The sequence below is a fragment of the Netta rufina genome (assembly GCF_964035555.1).
Source record: "Netta rufina genome assembly, chromosome: 18".
Lineage (NCBI taxonomy): Eukaryota > Metazoa > Chordata > Aves > Anseriformes > Anatidae > Netta > Netta rufina.
Genome location: NC_140142.1, coordinates 3,887,689 through 3,912,198, shown reverse-complemented (window position 1 = coordinate 3,912,198; position 24,510 = coordinate 3,887,689). Strand labels below are relative to the sequence as shown.

Genomic DNA, 24,510 nt, shown 5'->3' with positions numbered 1-24,510 from the left:
AGCTGCAGGTCCTGGAAGGGTCTTGTGCTGGGTCTTGTTTCTGGGAGGGCAGTGGGCAATGCAGTAGGCTTTGAGAGTCCTGCTGGGTTGCACTGCGAGGTGAGGAAATCTGGCAGAAGCCCCTTGCAGTGCCCTAAGCCAGGTACCCCTAGACAGCTATGAGTAGAGTGGCCAAGCCTCCTCCAGAACCTGCAGGTGTGCAGCTGTGATGTTGTGACATCCCTTCTTGTGGATATCCATCTCTCTATGAGGTGTCCTCCTGGGCTGCAGGCTGTTCTCCAGCAGGATGCAGCTCTCTCGTGGCATCCTTGTGTTATCCAGGTGCCCCAAGGAGAAGACACCTCCACGCTAAGGCCCTGTCCATACAGCTGGATGGCTGTCTGTTGGCAGCTGGAGTAAGGCAAAGAGGGAAGAGCTGAGGTTCTTCTCAGTCCTCCAGAGACAAGGTGAGGTTTCCATCCAGCTGCACTTGAAGTGGGCTTCTCTGCTCTCAGCTGACTCCAGATTCTTCTCATGGAAAGACCTGAGTGGGATGATCCTCAGAGAGGGGAGATACAAGGCAGTTGAAAACAAGGCTAGTGGGCAGCTGCCTGTTGAACTCTGCACTCAGATGAGTTGTTTCCAAAAACAACAGAAAGCTCATGGATTTGACAAATGGTCTGAAGTTAGGTTTTCATTGTGTTCCTGCTTCCCTCCTGCTGCACAGCAGGAAGGACTCCTCTGGAGCCACAGCAGCCCCTTCTACCAGTGCCACTCTCAGCCAGCACAAGCCACAGTTCAAGCAAGACAGCGGCAGAAAGGTTCTCCTGCAAAGAGAGAGAGGCTCAGGCTAGGTGTGCTTTAAGGCTTGCAGTAGGTTTTTCTTAGGTGTCATCTGAAATTTGTCTGCCTTCTCCTCTTCAACAGTCAACTGTCCAGAGTCAGCAAATGCCCAACATCAGCTCTGTGAGCGAGTTCCTCCTGCTGGCATTCACAGACACGCGCGAGCTGCAGCTCCTGCACTTCGCGCTCTTCCTGGGCATCTACCTGGCTGCCCTCCTGGGCAACGGCCTCATCCTCAGCGCTGTAGCCTGCCACCACCACCTCCACACTGCCATGTACTTCTTCCTCCTCAACCTCGCCCTCCTCGACGTGGGCTGCATCTCCACCACTCTGCCCAAAGCCATGGCCAATGCCCTCTGGGACACCAGGGCCATCTCCTATCAAGGCTGTGCTGCACAGGTCTTATTCTTTCTCTTCTTTATAGCAGCAGAATATTCTATTCTCACTATCATGGCCTACGATCGCTACGTTGCCATCTGCAAGCCCCTGCACTACGGGAGCCTCGTGGGCAGCAGAGCTTGTGCCCAGATGGCAGCAGCTGCCTGGGGCAGTGGCTTTCTCAATGCTGTCCTAAACACAGCCAACACATTTTCCCTACCCTTCTGCCAAGGCATTGTTGTGGACCAGTTCTTCTGTGAAATCCCCCACATCCTCAAGCTCTCCTGCTCAGATGCCTACCTCAGGGAAGTCGGGGCACTTGTGTTTAGTGTTTCTTTAGCTTTTTGTTGCTTTGTTTTCATCATGTTATCCTATGTGCAGATCCTCAGGGCAGTGCTGAGGATGCCCTCTTCTCAGGGCCGGCACAAAGCCTTTTCCACGTGCCTCCTTCACCTGGCCGTGGTCTCCCTGATGGTCAGCACTGCCATGTTTGCCTACCTGAAGCCCCCCTCCATCTCCTCTCCATCCCTGGACCTGGTGATGGCAGTTCTGTACTCGGTGGTGCCACCAGCAATGAACCCTCTCATCTATAGCATGAGGAACCAGGAGCTCAGGAATGCTTTGATTAAAACTGTTTCTATACATGCTTTTTAAGCATCAGAGATGTGCTGTGTTCACTATTATTATTGTCATAATCAATAATGTAAAATAAAAATATTAATTGGAATGAGAAGTTATTTGGGAAACTGAGGGAACAATTTTTATTGTTTAAATTTTTTTATTTAAAATCTTTAATTTTTTAAAATATTATTTTTATTTGAATAATGGATTTTTTAACCATCATCATGCTAATTTATTTACCGTATCCCAGTCATCTCATGTACCTGTAGACCTAGGTTTCCTCCGTGAATAAAGACAATAAGGAAGGCATCCGAAATACATTCAGAATGTCACTGGTCAGAGGTCCCGTGTCCTCATGGGAGCAGCCCCAGCATGCAGGAGGGGCTCAGGGCCAAGAGCCCAGTTGCGACATACAGGAGCAGCCTCAGTGTCACTTGGGGCTGCCCCTCACTGCCTGTTGGGCTCTGCCTCTCTGCTGCCTTTGGGTTGGGGCTGCTGCTTCCCTGGAGCCATGGCCATGGGCAGCAGCAGGACGTGGCCTTTTCCCTGCTGCTCTCTTGGCTTCCAGTTTGTTCTCTTGTGCTCTTATGTTTGGGTTAGCCCTGAGATCGTCTACCTTAGTGACAGTCCTGTTGTCTCTGCAGTGGCATCCCTGTCCCTGCAGGCAGCAGCAGGCACTGTGCAGCCCTGGGTCACTGCTGGCCCCCCTCCTAGCACCACAAAAATACAAGGGGCTGCTCACGGTAAACCCTGAAAACTGGAAGCCTCTTCCATTGCTGCTGCCAATGGGTCTCACAGGAAAAGCTTAATGGACCCGTAGCATAATGCACCAGCATCACCATAGTTGGCCCCAGCCCAACTAGACACTAGAGACACTAGAGAGGCCCAGAGCCACCTTTGTGCCAGCAGCTGCAGTGCCTTGCGAGGGGCTGGGGCTGTGGTGGCTGTGCCCAGAGCCCTGCAGTAGCCTGCACTGGGCACTGCCCTGGGACCAGCACAGCCTGGGCTACTGGGCTGGGGAGAGGGCAGGGAGGTGGGGAGAGGTGGGCAGGGGCTGGGCTGGGCTGGGCAGTGCCCGGCAGAGGGCAACAGCAGCGTCAGGGAGCGGTGGCAGCATGCAGGGGAGGGCTCCCAGCAGGGCTTGGTGCTGCAAAGCCAGGGCTGCATGAAGGGAGCCCAGAGCTGCAGGGGCAGGGGAGAGGAGGCCAAGGGCCAGGACAGCTGCTGCAGGGGCAGGGAGCTCAGCATGGCCCTTGCAGCCCCCTGCCCTGGGCCTGCCTCTGCCCTTGGGCTCGGCCCCGGCCTTGGCTCTGCTGGCAGGAGCGCTCTTGGCATGTGCTTCCTGGCCTCCCCTTGCCTGAGCACAGCTGCTGCCCACTCAGGCTGCTGCCTCAAACGTGTCCTCACAAGCAACACCACCCCTTGGGCTGCTTCTGCTGGCCTCCCCCACCCACTGCCTTGACTCCTTGTCTCTGCTGGGCCCCAATTCCTTCACCGAAATTCCTTCACTCGCTGTCAGCACCCTCTCCCTTGCCATGATGGGATGTGTTTCCAGTGGGCTGTTTACCAGACACAGTTATAAATACGACAAGCAGGTGTAGAGGAGTCCTACTTCCAGACAGGGGCGGGCAGGAAGAAAAGCGACAATCAGGTTTACTGGACTGTGTGTATTTAATGGCCTGGCACATCAGATCCACAAATGTATTGGGCTCTACTGGACACCGGTGCACAGTGTACCCTAATGCCATCAAGCTAGAAAGAGGTAGAACCCACCTGTATTTCTGGAGTGACAGGGGCAGCCCAAGAGAAAACTGTACTGGAGGTTGAAGTGAGTCTAACTGGGAAGAAATGGCACAAGCACCCCATTGGGACTGGCCTATGTGCATCCTCAGCTTAGACTGCATCAGGAGAGGGAACTTCAAAGTTTCAAGAGGGCACCACCAGTGGGGCTTTGGCAGAACTGCCCTGGAGACAAAGGACATGAACCAGTTGCCATCCATGAGCTGGGTCATCGACTGGAGAGCAAAGGAGTAGATGTAGAGCTTGGGAGTGTGGTTTAGTGATGGCCTTGTCAGCACTAAGGCAAAGTTACCTACCTGGGTGACACGTCCCAGAGTAGTGTCAGGCACAATGCAATTCTTTTTGCCTTCTGCATCTATAGCACAGGAAGTAGGACTCTGCCCTACTCTATTGACTAGGCAGCTCTTTTCACTCTACTCAATTTAGGTTTCCATGTCTGGAAGGGGACAATTTCCCAAAAGCGGCCAAGCTCGTGGGTACAGCTACAGCCAATGAACATATATTTCCTTTACTTTTCTTCCTGAGTTTTCAATGGAAGACCCAGTAGAGACTATGGATGTCCAGTTGTCTACTAAGATTTATTTACAGTTTCTCAGATCCCAATGGTCATTTCAAATTTTATTTTATTTTATTTTATTTTATTTTATTTTATTTTATTTTATTTTATTTTATTTTATTTTATTTTATTTTATTTTATTTTATTTTATTTTATTTATTACTTTAATTGTTTCCCAAGGAACCCCTGACTTGTCTTAGAAAGGGTTTCATGTGCTGGGCTGGGCTGCAGTTACATGGACAAAGACCACTGTTGGCAGTGGAGATGTCAGACCTCCAGACTCTGCTTTTCCTCCCGATGGAGTTCTCCAAAGAAGTCACCCTGGATGAATAGCAATAGGAGAATGATGCTCCAAACTGAAATGCAACAAAATTCAGCTTTTGAAACAAAAAAATATTTTTATTATGTGCTTTGTGAAATCTTTTCCCTTAACTACGTCATGCAAACTCTGCAATTAGCTGCACAAGGCGTGAAAGCTTGAAGAAAACTATGGAGGAGATGTTAGGAATTTCTGCATTTGAATGAGTTCCATGGTGTATTGTGGTGCTGAGTCTATGAAGCTCAGGTACTGAGAAGACAATGATGCAACTGCTAGAGAAAGTAAAGTCAGAAGGAAAAGCTGAAGTGACTTGGAGTATTAATGGGCCCCACTGAGGGCTGTTACTAACAAAGACTCCCCAGGGAATTGTTAGGGCAGATAATTGGAGGCCATGATTGCAGACAGGCAAAGCACTGTGCTGAGAAAAGTCTTGGTTGGTTTTGGTGATGCAGAAGAGCCAAGGTCTGGCCCCAGCCTCTGGAAGCGGAGATTCTGCACCCCCACATCTGGCTCAAGGCTTTTCCTAGGGATCCGTGGGATGTGGTGGGCGGTGTGATGCGGTGAGGACAACAGTGGTGTGAAACCTTTGAGCTGCTGCACACAGTTGTAAGGAATCCATAAATCCCCATCACAATGAATATAACATATCTCCTCCTAAACTCTAGCCAAGGGGACAAAAACTTCACGGCTGTTAGAGCCTTCCCTTTTTACCAGCAACCTCTGCCTTCTCCTTTGCAGGCTTTCCATTGCTGTCCCACACATTGCCCTATTTTCTTGAAGTCTGCAGACACCCATCTCTGTTCACCATCTTGCTCTCATGCCTTGCTTTCACTGATGTCTGGTCAGCCCTCACCAGCTGTTCCTTGAAACAGAAAGCCAGGGTCTTATCAGAGGGTAACCTCTGGCACCACAGCATGACCCTTTGAGGGACATTTCTCCCTCTTTGTGATAAGTGCCAGCCTTCCATGGAACACTTTGTGGCACTTTTTTCTCTCCTGCTCTTTCCTACTACCAAAGGAAAGTTCCATGAGGGTGGAAACCACTCCTGAAGTAGGCATCCCAACCCAGCAGGCTCCTTGCGGCCTGTCAGCCAACCAGACACAAGTCACCTCAGCAGCAGCTTCCAAGCCAGGGGCCTGCTGCTGGCCTTGCAGCTTCTTGGCTAGACACAGCCAAGCCTTGTGCCTGCTGCTGTGCAGTCATGGACTCGAGCAGAAGGGACAGGACAACCCATATGGGGGCCTTCTTTCTGCCTGGGTCTTCCTGGATCCGGAGGAAGAGGGGATGCCCCAGTCAGCACGTCAAACAGGTGCCTTCTGCTGGCCTAGCAGGGCCACTGCCAGATATCACCACAAAAGTGCAGCTCCCAGGGAGAAGCCAAGGGTGACCTGCCAGCTACAGACACAAGTGACCTCCCAGTCCCTTTCCGTGACACGTTCCTGCTGCTCTCCTACCAACTGCAGAGACAGAAGTGACCTCACAGTCACTGCCACAGTCACATTCCTCCTGCTGGGGCAAGAGATCCTCAGGCAGAGCTGAGCTCATCACAGCATTCCCACCCGTCTCCTCCTTGTGGCCCACAAGCTGATCAGATCAGGGTGAGCAAAAGACTAAAGATAAAGGGAAGCAGCAATAGGCTGTGTTTTGGCTTGAAGGGATACTTTGAGGTCAGGCATAAGTGTAGTGGATTCCTGTCAGGGTGTGGAGTAGCATTTAGGTTTGACGATTAATGTCAGTGATTAAAATAGTGCAAGTGCTATACATGACTATTTTAAGTCAGTGTTACAGCAGAATCAACATTGCCTGAATGTTCTAAACTCACAAAAATCATTAATTTTTTCTGGCCAATCTCCTCTTTCCTCCCTCAAATCTCACATCTCTCCTGGCCAGGCTTTTCCTGACTTCCCCATATCAGTCATCTTCCTAGGGGCAGCTTTCTGATGGCTTTCATGATCTCAAAGTATCTGCCTCACATCTGTTGGCTGCTCCTTTTTTGAGACTGACATGGCACATAAGTCAGGATGGAAAATAACCCAAAGCTGTAGGTGAACCCTACAGAATGTGTCCAGCAGCTCTTATACCACCCCAAAATTTTTTTTCCTGCCTCCAACTTTTAGGTATGGAATGGTTTCTGTGCACCCAGGCTATCTTTTCCAAACCCTCATGCATGGTTCAGTTTGCTCCAAGCATCTTGGAGGCAGTGGCCCTCTCTGTGTAGAAAACTGAAAGCAGTCCTAAAGAATGACTTCAGGCAAAAGCTGACACCTCTGACATGACAACCCCTACCCAAGACCTCTTCCACTATGGGGCCTACCAGGTACTTAGAAGGAGCCGATCTCAGAAACTACATGCACAGCAAGTGCCTTCTGCTGCCCTACCATGGACGCTGGCAGATGTGAGCCTAAAGGCACAGATCCCAGCCAGGAGTCAAGGGTGACCTGTCAGCTACTTGAGAATGCAGTCACCTCACAGGCCATTTAACAGCCATTCGCTGGACTTAGTGCTTCTCATACACCACTGAGCATATAACACCACACCTACAAAACACCCCCTTTTTGGGCCAGGACCTGCCCAGGTAGAAGTGATCTGGTTGTGATCCACCAAGCTCATGACACACCTGCTGGGCTCCCATCCTCTCTGAGACACAGGAGCCAGTTCTGTGCCAGTCCTGTGAGGTGCTACGGCAGGAGGGACCTTTCAGGCAATGTTCCAGCCCCGTGCCTGTTGGTGGTCTCTCAGCTCCTTGTGCACAGTGGAGATCACACTCAAGTCCAGAAGCCTGAAGCCAGCCTAGAAGATACTCGCCCTCCCCAGCCCCCGCCCCAGCCCCAGCCCCAGCTGGCAGTGCTGCTCTGCAGAGCGAGGGGGCTGTAGTGCCTGGGGCACGGGGGCACTCTGCAGGGCTGTGCTGGGCAGGCTGGGAGGCAGATCCAGCTCATGGGGTCACTGCCATTGCCCCAGGGCTGCAAGGAATCACTCACCAGTCTCCTTTGCTGGGGTTTATGTGTGCCCTGGGGCTGCAGAGCTCTCCTCTGCCTGCTCACACCAGATTGAGCACTTGAGCTCTGCTCAGTCCACCTTGGAGGAGATCCCCCCTTAGGAGGGAAGTGCTGCAGTGGAGGCCAGCTGTGCCACTGTCGTGCCCACTGCCTGTCCCTGCCTGCAGTCCCAGCACAGCCCCACAGCAGCGTTGGCACCAAGCTCCAGGAGCAGCCGGGCCTGACCCCACCAGCAGAGCTCAGCAGGAGAGGGCAGTAGTGGCAAGAGAGCAGCTCTGCATGCCCCAAGCGCTGGTGCTCCCTGGCTATGCCGCTGGGATGGGACTCTTTTCCTCTGCACCCTTGCACACGGGCATTGCCCCTGCAGAGCCTGGTCTCAGAGGAAGGACGTCAGACAAAAAAGGTAGTTAAATCTTAACTTCCTTAAGGTTAAATTCATGGAGAGCATGGCTTCACATGCACAGAGTCTATGAGCTATATTCAACAGGTACATCCATATCATCTTAATGGGTGTTCATTAGCTGAATTAATGTAATAAGAATATGCACAAACACAACCACAAACAAAACAAAACAAAACAGGTATACTGGTATTAAGCCAATTATTTGCATTATAAGACATGTGCAGAAGCAGATCAAAAAATTCTTGTATCCAAGACACATCTAGTCATCTATATCCACAAGGCATGCTTGAGCTCCTGGGTCCTCATGCTACAGATGAGGACATGCTCTGCTGGAGGGACCACTGAGTACAGAACTGCCACCACCAGGTCCAGGGATGGAGAGCGGATGGAGGAGGGCTTCAGGCAGGCAACCATGACAGGCCTGAGGGAGACGGACACCATGGCCAGGTGAGGGAGGCACGTGGAAAAGGCTTTGTGCCGGCCCTGCTATAGAGACGACAGGACTGTCACCTAGATCCACAAGGTCGAATCCAAATGCACTGCTTCTACCTGTGGCAGCTGGGCTCTTGGTCCTGAGCCCATCCTGTATGCTGGGGCTGCTCCCCCAGCTCCAGAGGATTTGGGAAGAGAGGGATACTGAGACCAATGAATTTCTGATGGTATCTTTATTTGTCTTTATCTGCCAAGGAAGCCTGGTTCTGTATGTATGTTAGATGATGTGGTCAACCTTACAAAAGATGTAACATTCTGAATGGTAAGAATGAGATTATAAAAAACAAAATGAAATATTGTTCAAATACTAACAGAGAAAAATAATGTAAAAAATTGTGTCATTTTCCCAAATACTCTTTGATTTCTCTTGGGATTCTTATTAATGATAATGTTATGAAAACACTAGTAATGATAAAAAAGATACGATATAATGTGAATCAAAATATTTGCACATTATTAAGAATACATCTTCTGAACACATCATGGATGCTTAAGAAGCATGTATGGAAACAGTTTCCTCACTGCTTTCTTGAGCTCCTGGTTCCTCATGCTGTAGATGAGGGGGTTCACTGCTGGAGGCACCACCGAGTACAGAAGTGCAACGACCAGGTCCAGGGATGGAGAGGAAATGGAGGGGGGCTTCAGGTAGGAAAATATGCCAGTGCTAATGAAGAGGGAGACCACAGCCAGATGAGGGAGGCACGTGGAAAAGGCTTTGTGCCGGCCCTGCTCAGAGGGCATCCTCAGCACTGCCCTGAAGATCTGCACATAGGACAGCACTATGAAAGCAAAACAACCAAAGACTAAAGAAACACTAAACACAAGTGCCCCAACTTCCCTGAGGCAGGCATGTGAGCAGGAGAGCTTGAGGATGTGGGGGATTTCGCAAAAGAACTGGTCCACAGCATTGCCTTGGCAGAGGGGCAGGGAAAATGTGTTGGCCGTGTGCAGGACAGCATTGAGAAAGCCACTGCCCCAGGCAGCTGCTGCCATCTGGGCACAAGCTCTGCTGCCCACGAGGCTCCCGTAACGCAGGGGCTTGCAGATGGCAACGTAGCGGTCGTAGGCCATGACAGTAAGGTTATAATACTCTGCTGATATGAAGAAGAGAAAGAAAAAGACCTGTGCAGCACATCCTTGATAGGAGATTGCTCTGGTGTCCCAGAGGGCATTGGACATGGTTTTGGGTAGAGTGGTGGAGATGCAGCCCACGTCGAGTAGGGCGAGGTTGAGGAGGAAGAAGTACATGGGGGTGTGGAGGCGGTGGTGGCAGGCTATGGCGCTGAGGATGAGGCCGTTGCCCAGGAGGGCAGCCAGGTAGATGCCCAGGAAGAGCGCGAAGTGCAGGAGCTGCAGCTCGCGCGTGTCTGCGAATGCCAGCAGGAGGAACTCTGTGATGGTGCTTCTGTTGGACATCTTATTTTTCGGGATGTGGTCCTGAACAATGAAGAGGATGAGAATAATAAAGTACAAGAAATGCATCAGAGGAAAATTAATTCCATTTCTCATTTAAAATCATCACTTTTATTGTGCACTTTCTGGCAGACATTTGGCAGATCCCTTTCATGCATCCTGATTCATTCTGCCTGACGGTGTCTGTTGAAACAGGGGGCTCTACTGTGGGCAGTGCAGGAATCAGTCCTGTCCTACAGCAAGAGGTGAAGAGGAACATGGGGAAATGTCAGTTTCTCTTCCATCCTGATCTCAAAGAGGTTTTCCCCGGTGTTGCTCCCATGTCACCAAACTGCAAAGCAGAGTTGTGGAGGCTTTTTTTTAATTTTATTTTAAATTTTTGTTTTTTGAGTTTTTTGTTTCAGCTGTCCCACCACTCCTGAGGAGTGTTTCCAAGTCACAAACCCTGGTTATTTCTACTGGACTCAAAGGGAATCCTTGTAGATCATTATCAGAGAAAAAGGGACTGTCACTTTAGTGCACAGTGTTCTTCAGGGAGGACAGCCAGTCCGTCCATCAAGTATGGTCTCAGCTGCCCTGTGAGAGCTGCAGGAAAGTTCTACTCACATGTTTGATTGAAAAGAACAAAGACACTGCTGAGAGCAGAGGAATCCAGGCTCAAAGTGCACATCTCCACACCCCTCACCCTGTCCCTGTACTCCCCTTCACTCAAGCACACCGAGGGCTCACTACCTGGGCATGTGAAACCCCCATCCCCAGCCAGCCTGGGAACAAGACCAGCAGCAGCACGGCCAGCTGGAGAAGCCAGGAGGAATGCCAGCGTGCTGCTGCCAGGGGAGGCAAGGCCAGGGAGGGACAGACGGACACTCAGCAGACCCTCCTGTGCTGCAGCTCTGCCTGCAGACAATGCAGCTCCTGCTCATTGCAAATGATCTGTGCTCACTTCAAGCCGGCAGAGACCTCCCAAAGACAGGGATGTCTCCCAGCACTAGGAATCGGGGAGCTTGCAGCTCTTAAAGATCATCTAGGATAAAACCTGAGAGGAACACAAAATGATGTTGATGCAGTTTCTGGGCTGAGGTGTGGAAAGGAACTTTATAAACTTCATTGCAGACAACCAGCACTCTCACTGAAATTCTCTTGGACTCTCAGTCTCCACTACAATAATGTCAATCCATTACCATGAAACCATGTCTCCCCTCCACTGCAGGAATCTGCAAGCACAGGCTACAGAAAAATTCTTCCCTTTCAGGTACCCTCTCTCTTGGTCTTCCTCTTGAAATATGCAATCATAAATGTTATTCTATACAGCATTTTCTACTCATTTTTGTAGAAATAGAGACAACGACCCTGACAGATGCTATCAGCCATTGGATGTGCCAGCTGTAGAAGACCCCTCCGGCAACCCCACCTGCAGTGCCCTGCTGCCAGAGCCTCAAGGTGTCAAGAGCCTGCAGATGTGTCCTGCCACACGCTGCCCTCTGTTGTTGCACTCCTCAGTGCCTCCAAGCCCTCTCTCCTTCTCTCCTCTCTGTGTGCCAGCTGCGGTCAGAGCCCCCAGTCCTGCTGTGCTGTGCAGAGGAGCTGCTCCTGGGCACAGCTGTCTCTCTGCAGCGCTTGCCAGGAGCTGCCCTTGGGCCCACGAGCCTGGCCCAGCTCAGCAGCACAGCACCCGACCATGGCATCGCTTGCTCTGTGCCCTTGGGCTCCCTCAAGGTGTCCCCAAGGCCTCAGGGCTGACAGCTCCCCAAGGCAGCAGGGTCTCTGCTGGGGTGTGCGCATTGAGGCAGACTGAACTGATCATCTACTGCTCCTCTCTGAACACAAGATTTTTAGAAGTGTGGTTTGCGCTGTTGGACTGTGGTTGTCAAACATGTTGTGCTTTAACCTGCCAGGCAGCTCAGCACCACACAGCTGTTAGCTCACCCCAACCCCCCCACATGCTTATCGGTTGAGGTCAGGGCAGTTGAAAGGACTGAAATGGTAGAGAAAGAATTGTAATAGTAATTATTTTTAGTGCTATTATTATTATGCACAAAACAAACTATGCACAGTGCAATTGTTCATTACTGACTGATCTCCAGCCTGTCCCCAGCTGGTAGAACATTCTGGTAACCATCTGCACCTGCTCTTCTTTGACCTTCAACAAGTCCACAAATGGAAAGGTCCTCCCAGGGACTGGGAAAGGTAGACAGCTCTTTAACATCCTTTAAAACCCCAGCTGTACCCTTTTGGATCTTGGAAGTACTGTCTCATGGGGAAGTTTATGTCAAGGTTTCATAGATCAACATTCTTCTCCCTCCTTTCTTTTCTGGGCAGTAGTTCTTTTCCATTCTCAGGAGCCTGATTTTCACCCCCACTGTTTTCTTCTGCATGTAGAAGCAGTGGAACCTGGCAAAGGTTGGTGCTCTGGCCTAGAAAGAGCAGACCTTGGGCGTCTGGTCTAGGCCCCAGACTAGACCTGGGATCTGTCACAGGGGCTGGAGTGGCTGCAGGACATGTCAGAGGTGTTGGAGTAGCTTCAGGGCCCATCACAGGGGTTGGAGTGACACTGACTGAGGCTCCCTTTGGAATTCCCTTTGGAATTGCCAAGGTGATAACCCCTCCTTTTCAAGCACTTCTGCAATTTTTAAGGATTCTGCACGTGCTCAGGGGGGAAGTTCCAAAGCACTGGAGGTGCCCTCTGCTCTAGGTTTCTGCCCAGATCCTCCAATGCTCCCTGCCACTCCTCACTCTCCGGCCTTGGGGCAGGTCTCTGGAGGGCATTCTTCAAGAGTTGCTTATCCTTAAACAACAGTTGAAACATATTCAGGAGACATCACAATAGGACCATCCCATGGATAGTCTAAGCTTTTTAGAGGTAGTGTACTTTCCCTGGAGGAGAAGGGGGAGGTGAGGAAGTGGCGAAGTGTACATCCCTTTTCCTCCCCTAGATTGGCTTCCTAAGGCAAAAAGGTGAAGAGCATTATTCTTAATAGTTTCTGAGTGATGGTTCCTGAGGTATGGAGGTGATGGCAATGCTCAGTACAAAGAACAGATTTGTCACCTGACCAGTAATTCTATAAACTCACAAGCCAGTGCTACACAACATAGCAAAATAACTTTAAACCAGCCACAGAAATGATAAAGAGAACAATGGGAACATATGCAACAAGTAATGTGCTATACAACACATTTCTGAAAACAAGCCCAACAGACCTGAGATCCAAAATGTCGACCTTGTGATCAGCAACTATTAAACTGGTCTAATGCTTATAACAATTTATCTTTAGTACTCTGTCGTAAGATCTGTCCTTCTCTCAACCCTTCGTGCCCCACACTGGGTGCCAAAAAGACTGCTGTGGTTTAACGCGGCAGTTCGAGTACATGGAATTATTTGAACAAGTCCAGATCAAGGGGCTAGAGCAAGTCTTCTATGAAGGCACACTGAGAGAACTGGTACTGTTCTGCCTGGAGAAGACAAGGCACCAGGGAAACCTTAGAGCAACCTACCAGTGCTTAGAGAGGACCTACAGGAAAGCTGGGGAGACAGTCTTTGTCTGGGAGTGTAGTGACAGGACAAGGAGTAATGACTTTAAAATAGAAGATGGTAGGTTTAAATTAGATACATGGAAGAAATTCTTTCCTCTGAGGATGGTGAGGCACTGGAACAGGTTGCCTGGAAAAGCTGTGAATGTCCCATCCCTGGAAGTGTTCAAGGACAGGTTGGAATGTGTTTTGAGCAACCCGGTCTAGTGCAAAGTGTCCCTGCCCACTGCAGGGGGGGTGGAATAAGACGATCTTTAGGTCCCTTCCAACCCAAACCATGATCCCATGTTGCTATGATTATCTATGACACTGCCATCATTGACCATGTGAAGTTCATAAAGGCTCTCCTCAGAGATTTTAACCAAGCCCTTTCCCAAAATTTCATCATACCCCTGGCCAGTCCTCATGTTGCTTAGAGTTGGTTTTGGAAGAAGGAGAGAGGTGCTGGTACAGCTGCTGACATCATCATAAGACTGATCTCAAAGACCTTGGAAAGGACAAATTGATTAAAATCATTCCTCAAGACTTAGAAAAGGCAGATGTCAAACCCATGTTCTACTAGAAGGCTGAGCAAAAGGATGATTAAGCCTAACCAAGGATTATAACGCCAGCCTTCACCCTAGCCCCCAGTCAAGAACTAAACAAATCTCCAATCTCCAAAGCTTGATCTTCCCCTATAAATTGAGCAGGCATCTTGAGAAGAACACCAATCCTTCCCTCAAAGCCCTACCATTCCCATAACCCTAGAAGGTGACCTCTAATCCCTAAATGTTAATCTGAACACCTAATTCCAAAAACTCTCCACCATGCACACAACACATCTCAGCTTCAACCCCACTCCTACCCCTAACTTCAGCTGCTTGTCCCCTTGGGGCAGGGCAGGGACTGTGAGGTCCTGCAGCAGTCCCATGGCATTGAAAGAGGCATGTGAGGTGACAGGTATGTGATCAGATCCGAAGCCACAAGGAGGAGCTGTCTGGGAATGCTGGGATGAGGTCAGGTGTGCCTCAGGATGTGCTGGGCCTGCAGGAGGCACACGGCTGTGAAGGAGGCTGGGAGGTCACTTCTGTCTCTGGATCTGACGGACCAGCAGGAGGAATGGGGCACAGATAGGGACCGTACAGGGCAGAAGCATGCTCAAGGCATTGAAGATGATGGTGAGGCACCTTCTGTTCTGGTCAGGTGAGAGACCACAGGAAGGCTGATGGCATGGGAGTCGTGCTTGAGGTATAGCTCATGAGACCATAGAATCAGAGAATGGCAAGGGACTTTAAAGATCACCTATTGCCAGCCCTCTGGCCATAAGCAGGGATGCCCCCCAGGAGAACAGGTTGTCCAGAGCCCTTTGCACAGGAATCCCTTCCTCTGTTGCATCAACTACACCTCTCAGCTTGGTGTCATCTGCACACTTGCTGAGGGTGCACTCGACCCCACTGTCTATGTCATTAATAAAAATATTAAACAATATGGGCCCGAGGACAGACCCCTGAGGTACAACACTTGTCACCAGCCTCCACTTGGACATAGAGTCGTTGATCACCACACTCTGGGTGTGATCTTTAGGCCAACTCCTTACCCACTGAATGGTTCACCCATCAAATGCGTATCTCTCTAATTTGGAGATCTGGATGTCATATGGGACAGTGTCAATGGTCTTACAGAAGTCCAAGTAGATGACTTAGGTCTGTCTTCTCTTGTTGCCTGATGCGGTCACTCCACTGTAGAAAGCTATCACATTGGTCAGGCACGATTTGGCCTTTGGTGAAGCCATGCTGGCTGTCTGAGATCACCTCTTTGTTTTGCATGTGCCTTGACATTGATACCAGGAGGATCTTTTCCATGATCTTGCCAGACACAGAGGTGAGGCTCAGCATTCAATAGTTCCACGGCTTCTCATTTCTACCCTTTTAAAAATGGGAGTGATGTTTTCCTTTTTCAGGTCACAAGGGACTTCACCCGACTGCCAGGACTCTTCAAATGTGATGGGGAGATGCTTGGCAACTACATCAGCCAGTTCCCTCAGGACCCTGGGATGCAAGTCATCAGGCCCCATAGACTTGTACTTGTTGAGTTTCTTCAGGTGGTCTCAAACATGCTCTTCACTTAGAGTGGGTGAGACTTTGCACCCCCAGCCTCCATCCATGGGTTCAGGGAAATGAAAGACTTGGGAAGCCTGACTGGCAGAGAAGACTGAGGCAACAATGTTGTTGAGTCCCTCAGCCTTCTCCATGTCTGTCATTATCAGTTCACCCTTCTCATCCATCACAAGGCGTACACTCTCCTTGGCCTTTCTTTTATGAGCAGTGAATCTGTAGAATCCCTTCCTATTATTCCTTGCATCCCTTGAGAAGATCAGTTCCATCTGTGCCTTGGCTTTCCTTATCCCATCCCTGCACACCCGAAACTGAAACATGTGAGAGGGCCTGGGAAAAGGAACCCTGGCTCCATAGAAGCCACTTGGGAAACAAAACTTGTAGGTAGGAAGTGTGATTTTGTGGAGGTGCAGAGCTGGTGGGCACATTGTGCAGGATGCTCCTAAAGACCCATATGTCCTTTTCCCTCCTGACTACAATGCGACTTCCTTCTCAGGAATGGGGTAGCCAACAGAGGTGAGATAGATACACTGAGATGTTAAATGTCATCAGAAAGCTGATCCCAATAAAATATGGCACAGTCAGGAGCAGCTTGGACAAGAGACTGTAGATGCTAGATGCTACACTAACACTGATTTAAAACAGTCATGTATTGCCGTCACCTTATTTGAACCAGTAATTTTAATCCTTAAAACTAAATGCTACTAAATACTAAATGCTACTCCACCTCTCTGAGAAGAATCCACTACTCAAAGTATGCACTGGAGCAAAACACAGCCCTTAGCCCCTTTCCCTTACCTTTCCCTCACCTTTACACTCCTGCTTACCCCAATCCCTACCCTAAACACTAACATGAAAATGCACTATTTAGCCCTAGAGAAGTTGTTGGCAGGCCTTAAAATACTCTAAACCACAGGGTTTGCCCATAAGCTTATGACAGACCTGATATGCACAGAAGAACACCAAAGATTCCCATTAAACCTGTGTTTATCCTCTAACCTAGAATGGTGAGCTCTAGTCCCTAAAGAACTAGAGAGAGGTCAGCCCTACCTCAGGCTGTCCTTACCCAGCAGGAGGAATGTGACTCTGAAGTCACTTCTGCATCTGCACTTGATAGGGCAGCAGCAGGAATGTGTCATAGAAAGGGACTGTGAGGTCACTTCTGTCTGTAGGTGACAGGTCAGCCTTGACTTCTCCCTGGGAGCTGCACTTTTGGGCTGACATCTGGCAGTGTCCCTGCTAGGCCAGCAGAAGGCACCTGCTTGGCTGGTGGATCCCCTCTGCCTCCAGAGCCAGGAGGACCCAGGCAGAAAGAAGGCCCCAACATGGGTTGTCCTGTCCCTTCTGCTTGAGTCCATGAGTGGGCAGCAGGAGGCACAAGGCTTGGCTGTGTCTAGCCAAGAAGCTGCAAGGCCAGCAGCAGGCCCCTGGCTTGGAAGCTGCTGATGAGGTGACTTGTGTCTGCTTGGCTGACAGGCCACTATGATTATGATGTGTTGGGATGCTTTCTTCATCTGAGAGAATGGAGCATCAGTGTGGGCGAACCTTGAGAAAATGCAATATTTTGCCTAGAGAATCCTCTTGGCATTTACAAGGAGAAGAACCCAGTCCTGCACCAAAGAGGAACCCCACACATGGGGAAAACTGGGACCCTGCTGAGTGAGCAGTGCCCAAGAGGAGGAGGGCCTGAGCACCACGAGGGATGCCATAGAAGCAGTGGTGTTTGCTCAGCAAGAACCAGGCCATCTTCCTAGAGAGCTGCCTTATGAGGAGCATGGCCACCAAGAAGATCTGAGTTATCAGACTCAGCTCAGACTCAGTGTGACACCGCCGGACAAGTGCCTACAATAGCCACTTAAGAGGTACAGGTCTGGGATTCCCTAGGACAGCCTGGTGTGGAGAGGATCAAGGGTTTTACCAAGGCTGAAAGTCCCTACTCTGAGGCCTGACTGAAACTCACTGCCATTGACGAATCTGAAGAGAAAACTTGATAATGAGCCCAAGGTCCTCATTATCCCTATGCATGCACCCAAGAACCAGGCAGGGGTTGTACCATTCTCCTGCACTTGGCCATGCACATCCCCATCTCCTACTGCCCCACAAAGAGCCCTGAGAAAGGTGTGACTGCTAAGGATCTCCCTTCCCAGGGGACATGGGTCAAGACCCTTGTGCTTGGTGACACACATCCACTTTTCCTACACATCAGTGTCACCTTCACATTGCCTTTGTCTCCTTGTCCTCACTGCCTCCAGGGTTCTGCTCTAACGAGCTCCAAGGGAGGCTGTGTCAGTGCTGGCCCTCAGGGGGACACTGCAGGAAACTTGCCTCTGACTTGGACTTCTGCAGAGATGTCTTCAATTGTCTCTGAGTGCCTGAGGTTCGTGGGCTCATCAGCAAAGCCCCCAGAGGGGTGATTGCAGTGCCTTGGGCTGGTGCTGTGCTGCTGAGCTGGGCCAGGCTCATGGGACAGAGAGAGCTCGTGACAAGAGGGCCCTGGTGCAGAGAGAGAGCTGTGGCCAGGAGCAGCTCCTCTGCACAGCGCAGCAGGGCTGGGGGCTCTGACCGCAGCTGGCACGCAGAGAGGAGAGAAGGAGAGAGGGCTTGGAGGCACTGAGGAGCGCAACAACAGAGGGCAGCGTGTGGCAGGACACATCTGCAGGCTCTTGACACCGTGAGGCTCTGGCAGCAGGGCCATGCAGGTGGAGTTACCAGAGGGGTCTTCTACAGCTGGCACATCTGATGGCTGATAGTATCTGTCAGGGTGGGTCTCTCTGTTTCTCCAGCAATGAGCAGAAAATGCTTTAGAGAATGACATTTATGATTGGACATTTAGAGAGGAAGGCTAAAACTGGGGTTACCTGAAGGGTAAGATTTTTTCTATAGTCTGTGTTTTGAGCTTATGGCAGTGGAGTGCAGATAGGTTTCATGGTAATTTGTTGTCAGCATTGTGTAGGAGACTGAGACTCCTGGAGCATTGCACTGAGAGATCCATATGTCAGAAATGAACTTCATAAATTGCCTTTAGCCACCTCAGCTTAAAGATTGCACCAACGTCATGTTTGTGGTCTCCTCAGGTTTTTACTGAGCTGACGCTAATCTAGCTCCTGGCAAGGATATGGGCAGGTAGCAGGGACATGGGCAGGCAGTGAGAGGGAGCTGCTGCCAGAAATGTTGTGTAAGGGAGGGCTCAGGCACCTCCCCGCAACCCCCTGCAGGGCAGACGCCTTCCCTGGGACACCCCCTGCTCTCCTCTCCCACCAGCACAGCCTCTGCCCTCAAGCCCCCGGTGTCCCCAGCAGGAGCTGCCTCGTCTGCAGGCAGAGCTGCAGCACAGGAGGGTCTGCTGAGTGTCCGTCTGTCCCTCCCTGGCCTTGCCTCCCCTGGCAGCAGCACGCTGGCATTCCTCCTGGCTTCTCCAGCTGGCCGTGCTGCTGCTGGTCTTGTTCCCAGGCTGGCTGGGGATGGGGGTTTCACATGCCCATGGGGTGAGCCCTCGGTGTGCTTGGGGGAAGGGGAGTTGCTCTGGATTGCTCTGCTCTCAGCAGTGTCCAGGTTATTCTCAGGTGAACTTCTGAGTGCAGTTTTCCTGCAGCACAGATCAACTGAATCCATGGAGAGGATCCACAGGATCCAAAGTATTTCACGTGCAATAAGAAAGAAATGTACAGGATTTCTGCCTTAGATATTCTCCACAGGAGTAATGGCTAAGCTAGAAGAAAAGATACAAGTCTTCCTATGTTATTTACCTATTGGTGTAGGACAGGACTGACTCCTGCATTGCCTATAGCAGAGTCCTTTGTTCCAAAGCACAGTCTAAGGCAGCATCAATCCAAATGCAAGAAAGGAATCTGCCAAATATCTTCATGGAAGTGAGCAAGCATTTTGTGAGGCTTAAATGAGAAACGGAAATCCTTTTCCTTAGATAATTCTAATGTTAATAATCACTGCCTTTCTGTTCCTTGGGCAGGACCCCATGCCCAGAACAAGGAAATGCCCAACATCAGCTCAGTGAGTGAGTTCCTCCTGCTGGCATTCGCAGACACGCGCGAGCTGCAGCTCCTGCACTTCGCGCTCTTCCTGGGCATCTACCTGGCTGCCCTCCTGGGCAATGGCCTCATCCTCAGCGCCGTAGCCTGCGACCACCGCCTCCACACCCCAATGTACTTCTTCCTCCTCAACCTCGCCCTCCTTGACCTGGGCTGCATCTCCACCACTCTGCCCAAAGCCATGGTCAATGCCCTCTGGGAGAACAGGGCCATCTCCTATCAAGGCTGTGCTGCTCAAGTTCTCTTTTTTGTCTTCTTCTTTGGTTCAGAGTATTCAATTCTAACTACCATGGCCTACGACCGCTACATTGCCATCTGCAAGCCCCTGCACTACGGGAGCCTCCTGGGCAGCAGAGCTTGTGTCCAGATGGCAGCAGCTGCCTGGGGCAGTGGCTTTCTCAATGCTGTCCTGCACACGGCCAACACATTTTCCCTGCCCCTCTGCCACAGCAGTGTTGTGGACCAGTTCTTCTGTGAGATCCCCCACATCCTCAAGCTCTCCTGCTCAGATGACTACCTCAGGGAAGTTGGGGCACTTGTGTTTACTGTTTCTTTGTTTTTTGGATGTTTTGTTTTCATTGTGCTGTCCTATGTGCAGATCTTCAGGGCAGTGCTGAGGATGCCCTCTGAGCAGGGCCAGCACAAAGCCTTTTCCACGTGCCTCCCTCACCTAACCATCGTCTCCCTGTTTGTCAGTACTGCCATATTTGCCTACCTGAAGCCCCCCTCCATTTCCTCTCCATCCTTGGACCTGGGGGTCGCACTTCTGTACTCGGTGGTGCCTCCAGCACTGAACCCTCTCATCTACAGCATGAGGAACCAAGAGGTGAAGGATGCAGTGAGGAAACTGTTTCAATACATGCTTCTTAAGCATCAGTAATGTGTTCAGAAGATGTATTTCTAATAATGTAGAATTTTGATTCATATTATGTTATTTCATTTTTATCTTTACTAGTGCTATCATAACATTATCATTCATAATAATCCTAACAGAAATAAAAGGGTATTTGGGAAGATGATATAGTATATTTTTAATTATTTTTCTCTGTTAATATTTTAAATATCTTTGTTTTGTTTTTAATAATGCAATTCTTAGCATTCTGAATGTTCCGTTTTGTGTTAGTTTTCACCACATCATGTGTGACCCAGAGGCTTTCTCTGAATGTGTTTATCCCTAAATGACACCTGTACTCTGTTGTGGCATCTTGTTCATAAAACGAAGTTGCTCAGTGCTCAGGGCTCTTCTTCCCAATCTGGAGTGAAGAAGACAATCAGGGAATACCAGGCTCAAGGCCTCGGTATTGTACTTGGGTGCCACCTGGACACAGGGGCATGAGGAGTCAGGGCTGGACTGAGTCGTCACTGGTGGATGCCCATTGCCCCTGGAGACCCTGACCCGTCAAGAAGCAGCTTCTTGGGATTGACAAGTGACAGGACTGGTGGCATCAAGGAGGTATTGCGAGCCACCAGAATATCCTAAGGGTTCTCCTGGGACACTGTGTGCCTTGTGTTGGGTGGGCAGTGAGTGGATTGTCACGGTAAAGTTAAGCCAAAGGATGCATGGGCTGATGGGAGCTCTGCATTGCCAGGACACACAGTAATTACCCAGTAATTTATGTAGTACTTAATTAATAAAACAACAGCACATCAGCTCAAAAGATTCCATCCCTTCCATAAAATGTCTCATGTGAAGTGTAATTTCTATCATGAAATGTGATTGTTCAGGATGCATATTCATCCCAGGAGAAGAAATACTGGTGTTCACCTGTACTTGCATTGTCCTCGCTTTTCTATCATGGTGTGCTCCCTCCCTCATCTTTCAGGCACAAAACTCATCTTGATTACACAGACCCTGCTGAATGCCCCCTTTCCAGCTGCCTCTCTGGACCTGGACTTCCCATCTTTCCCCTGGTTTGCCCTCCCCTTACTCTTTGACCATTCAGACCGCTCTCACCAACCCAGTTGCTGCTTGGAGTTTCAGTGAGTTCAAGCTCACCCATCTCTCAGCAGTCTGTCTAACGTTTTCCTTAGTAAGACTCTCATCATTTATCATTGAATTAATATGATATGGATGGATATTAACACTATTATTTTAAATTTCCTATTAATAATTTTAAAATACATTGTGTACGTAGCCATCCTTTAGGGAACGTAAACATTACTGGAGGCAACCAAATTAGGAATTTGAACTGTGTTTTCTTGGAAATTCCAGTGTGTTTTCCTGTTCTTAGTTTTTAAATAGGAAAAAACACCTTTTCCTACCTATGCAGGGCTCCAAAGGAGAAACCGTAGACCAATACCTATCGGAGAATGATGCTCTAAACTGAAACACAACAAAATTCAGCCTTTAAAATGAAAAAAGATTTTTATTAGATGCTCTTTGAAATCTTCCTCCTCAACTACACCATGAAGGCTCTCTGTAGTGGGTTTATTTGGCAAGGTTTTCGCAGCAGGGGGCCATGAGGGTGGTTTCTGTGAGAAGGATCTAGAAGCTGCCCCATGTTTGGGAAGGGCCCCACTGGTTTCCAGAGCTGAGCCAATAAGCGATGTTGTTTTACGCCTCTGTGAGAGCAGATTTAAGACAGGGAAAAAAAAAAACGCTGCGCCACACAGCAGCTGGGAGAGTGAGAGGAGTGAGGAATGGCCTTGCAGGCACCAAGGTCAGTGTAGAAGGAGGGGGAGAGGTGCTCCAGGCGCCGGAGCAGAAGTCCCCTGCGGCCTGTGGTGAGGACCATGGTGAAGCAGGATGTCCCCCTGCAGCCCATGGAGTACCACGGTGGAGCAGGGTTCCACGCTGCAGCCCGTGGAGGAGACCACGGTGGAGCAGGTGGCCCTGCACCGACGGAGGCTGCCGCCTGTGGAAGACCCCTGCCGGAGCAGATTCCGGGCCGGACCTGTAGCCCGTGGAGAGGAGCCCACGCAGGAGCAGGTGATCTGGCAGGAGCTGCTGCCCGTAGGGGAGCCAGGTTGGAGCAGTTTGCTCCTGAGGGATGGACCCCGTGGTACGGACCCATATCTGGAGCAGTTCTGGAAGAGCTGCTGCCTGTGGGAAGCCCACGCCGGATCAGTTCATCAAGGACTGCATCCCGTGGGTGGGACCCCACAGCACAGGGGACGAGAGTGACCGAGAAGGAGCGGCAAAGAAGAAGTGCTGTAGACTGACCATAAGCCCCATTCCCCCGTTCCCCTGCGCCGCTCGGGGGGAGGAGGTGGAAGAGGGTGGATGGGGGGGAAGGTGCTTTTGGTTTGCTTTTTTTTCTTTGTTTTCTCACTTCTCTCACTTGTTAGTAATAGGCAATAAATCTTACTATCTCCTTATGCCGAGTCTGTTTTGCCCGTTAAAATAATTATTGCGTGATTTTCTCGTCCTTATCTCAATCCTTGAGCACTTTTCACATATTTTCTCCCCATTGCTCTTTGAGGAGGGGGAGTGAGAGAGCGGCTGTTGTGGAGCTCAGCTGCCCACTCGAGCGGAACCACGACAATGGTATGGAATATAGGGTGGATATTGTCCATGTGTTGTCTGGGACGCACTTAATTTGTTTCCTATGAGATGATACAGTGCTGTGTTTTGTGTATAGGATGCAGTTCCAGACAAAGTAACAGCATGCATGAGAAGGAAGAACAGAAAAGTGGAATCTGGCAGCCTTCTATCCCCCACCCTTCACTGATTCTCTGCTGTAATTCCATTCAACTAGTTCCTGCTGTATAATCCAAACTGTCCTGCAAACTCCTGTTACTGTTATCTTGTGAGAAACAGCACAATCACGGTGAGCCGTCTGCCTGCAGACATTAACAGCTGATAGAATGGAGCATCTGTGCAGGGGAACCTTGAGAAACTGCGGGATTTTGCCTACACAAACCTCCTGACATTTACACGGAGAAGAGCCCAATCCTGCACCAGAGGAAGAGGAACCCCATACATGGAGGCAGACTGGGACTCTGCTGAGTGAGCAGTGCCCAGGAGGAGGAGGGCCTGGGCACCACGAGGGATGCCATATGAGCAGTGGTGCCTGCTCAGCAGGAATCAGGCCAGCTTCCTACAGAGCTCCCTTCTGAGGAGCAGGAACACCAAGAAGATCTGAGTTATCAGACAGCTCAGATCAAATGTGACACTACCCACAGAAGGGTCTGCATCTGGCAGTGGAAGATTAGGAAGTCCGGGAGTCTCTCAGACAGCCTGCTGTGGAGAGGAGTAATGGCTGTGACAAGGCTGTAAGACCCATCAGGACTCAGGTCTTTGTATCCATGGATATGGCTGTTGTCTCTGCCACTGAGGCCTATGAGGAGACAGCTGATCGTTAAAGCACCAGGGCCTCATTGCCTCCTCACCCCCAACCATGAACCAGGCAGGGGTTGTACCATTCTCCTGCACTTGGCCATGCACATCCCCATCTCCTACTGCCCCACAATGAGCCCTGAGCAAGGTGTGGCTGCTAAGGATCTCCCTTCTCAGGGGACAGGGGTCAAGGCCTGGCCCTTGTGCTTGGTGACACACATCCAGTTTTCCTACACATCAGTGTCACCTTCACATTGCCTTTGTCTCCGTGTCCTCACTGCCTCCAGGGTTCTGCTCTAACGAGCTCCAAGGGAGGCTGTGTCAGTGCTGGCCCTCAGGAGAACACTGCAGGAAACTTGCCTCTGACTTGGACTTCTAGAGAGCTGTCTTCAGTTGTCTCTGAGTGCCTGAGTTTCATGGGCTCATCAGCAAAGCCCCCAGAGGGGTGATTGCAGTGCCTTGGGCTGGTGCTGTGCTGCTGAGCTGGGCCGGCCTCGTGGGACAGAGAAAGCTCGTGGCAAGAGGGCCGTGGTGCGGAGAGACAGCTGTGCCCAGGAGCAGCTCCTCTGCACAGCACAGCAGGACTCAGGGCTCTGACCGCAGCTGGCACGCAGAGAGGAGAGAAGGAGAGAGGGCTTGGAGGCACTGAGGAGCGCAACAACAGAGGGCAGCGTGTGGCAGGACACATCTGCAGGCTCTTGACACCGTGAGGCTCTGGCAGCAGGGCACTGCAGGTGGGGTTGCCAGAGGGGTCTTGTACA

The 24,510-nt window shown here is 50.4% G+C and overlaps 3 protein-coding genes across 3 annotated transcripts; 2 read left to right on the top strand and 1 right to left on the bottom strand.

Annotated features, from left to right (window-relative positions):
- Window positions 1-927: 927 nt before the first annotated feature.
- Window positions 928-1,854, top strand: LOC311216245 (olfactory receptor 14C36-like; the record flags this gene model as incomplete). The annotated part of the gene is made up of 1 exon (XM_084297789.1): window positions 928-1,854. One exon carries the CDS (start codon window positions 928-930, stop codon window positions 1,852-1,854), a length of 927 nt encoding a protein of 308 aa, XP_084153915.1.
- Window positions 1,855-8,870: 7,016 nt separating this feature from the next.
- On the bottom strand, window positions 8,871-9,806 carry LOC311216244 (olfactory receptor 14C36-like; the record flags this gene model as incomplete). Its single annotated transcript, XM_084297788.1, has 1 exon — window positions 8,871-9,806. One exon carries the CDS (start codon window positions 9,804-9,806, stop codon window positions 8,871-8,873), a length of 936 nt encoding a protein of 311 aa, XP_084153914.1.
- Window positions 9,807-19,414: 9,608 nt separating this feature from the next.
- LOC311216243 (olfactory receptor 14J1-like) lies at window positions 19,415-20,350 on the top strand (the record flags this gene model as incomplete). The annotated part of the gene is made up of 1 exon (XM_084297787.1): window positions 19,415-20,350. One exon carries the CDS (start codon window positions 19,415-19,417, stop codon window positions 20,348-20,350), a length of 936 nt encoding a protein of 311 aa, XP_084153913.1.
- Between the last annotated feature and the right edge of the window lie 4,160 nt (window positions 20,351-24,510).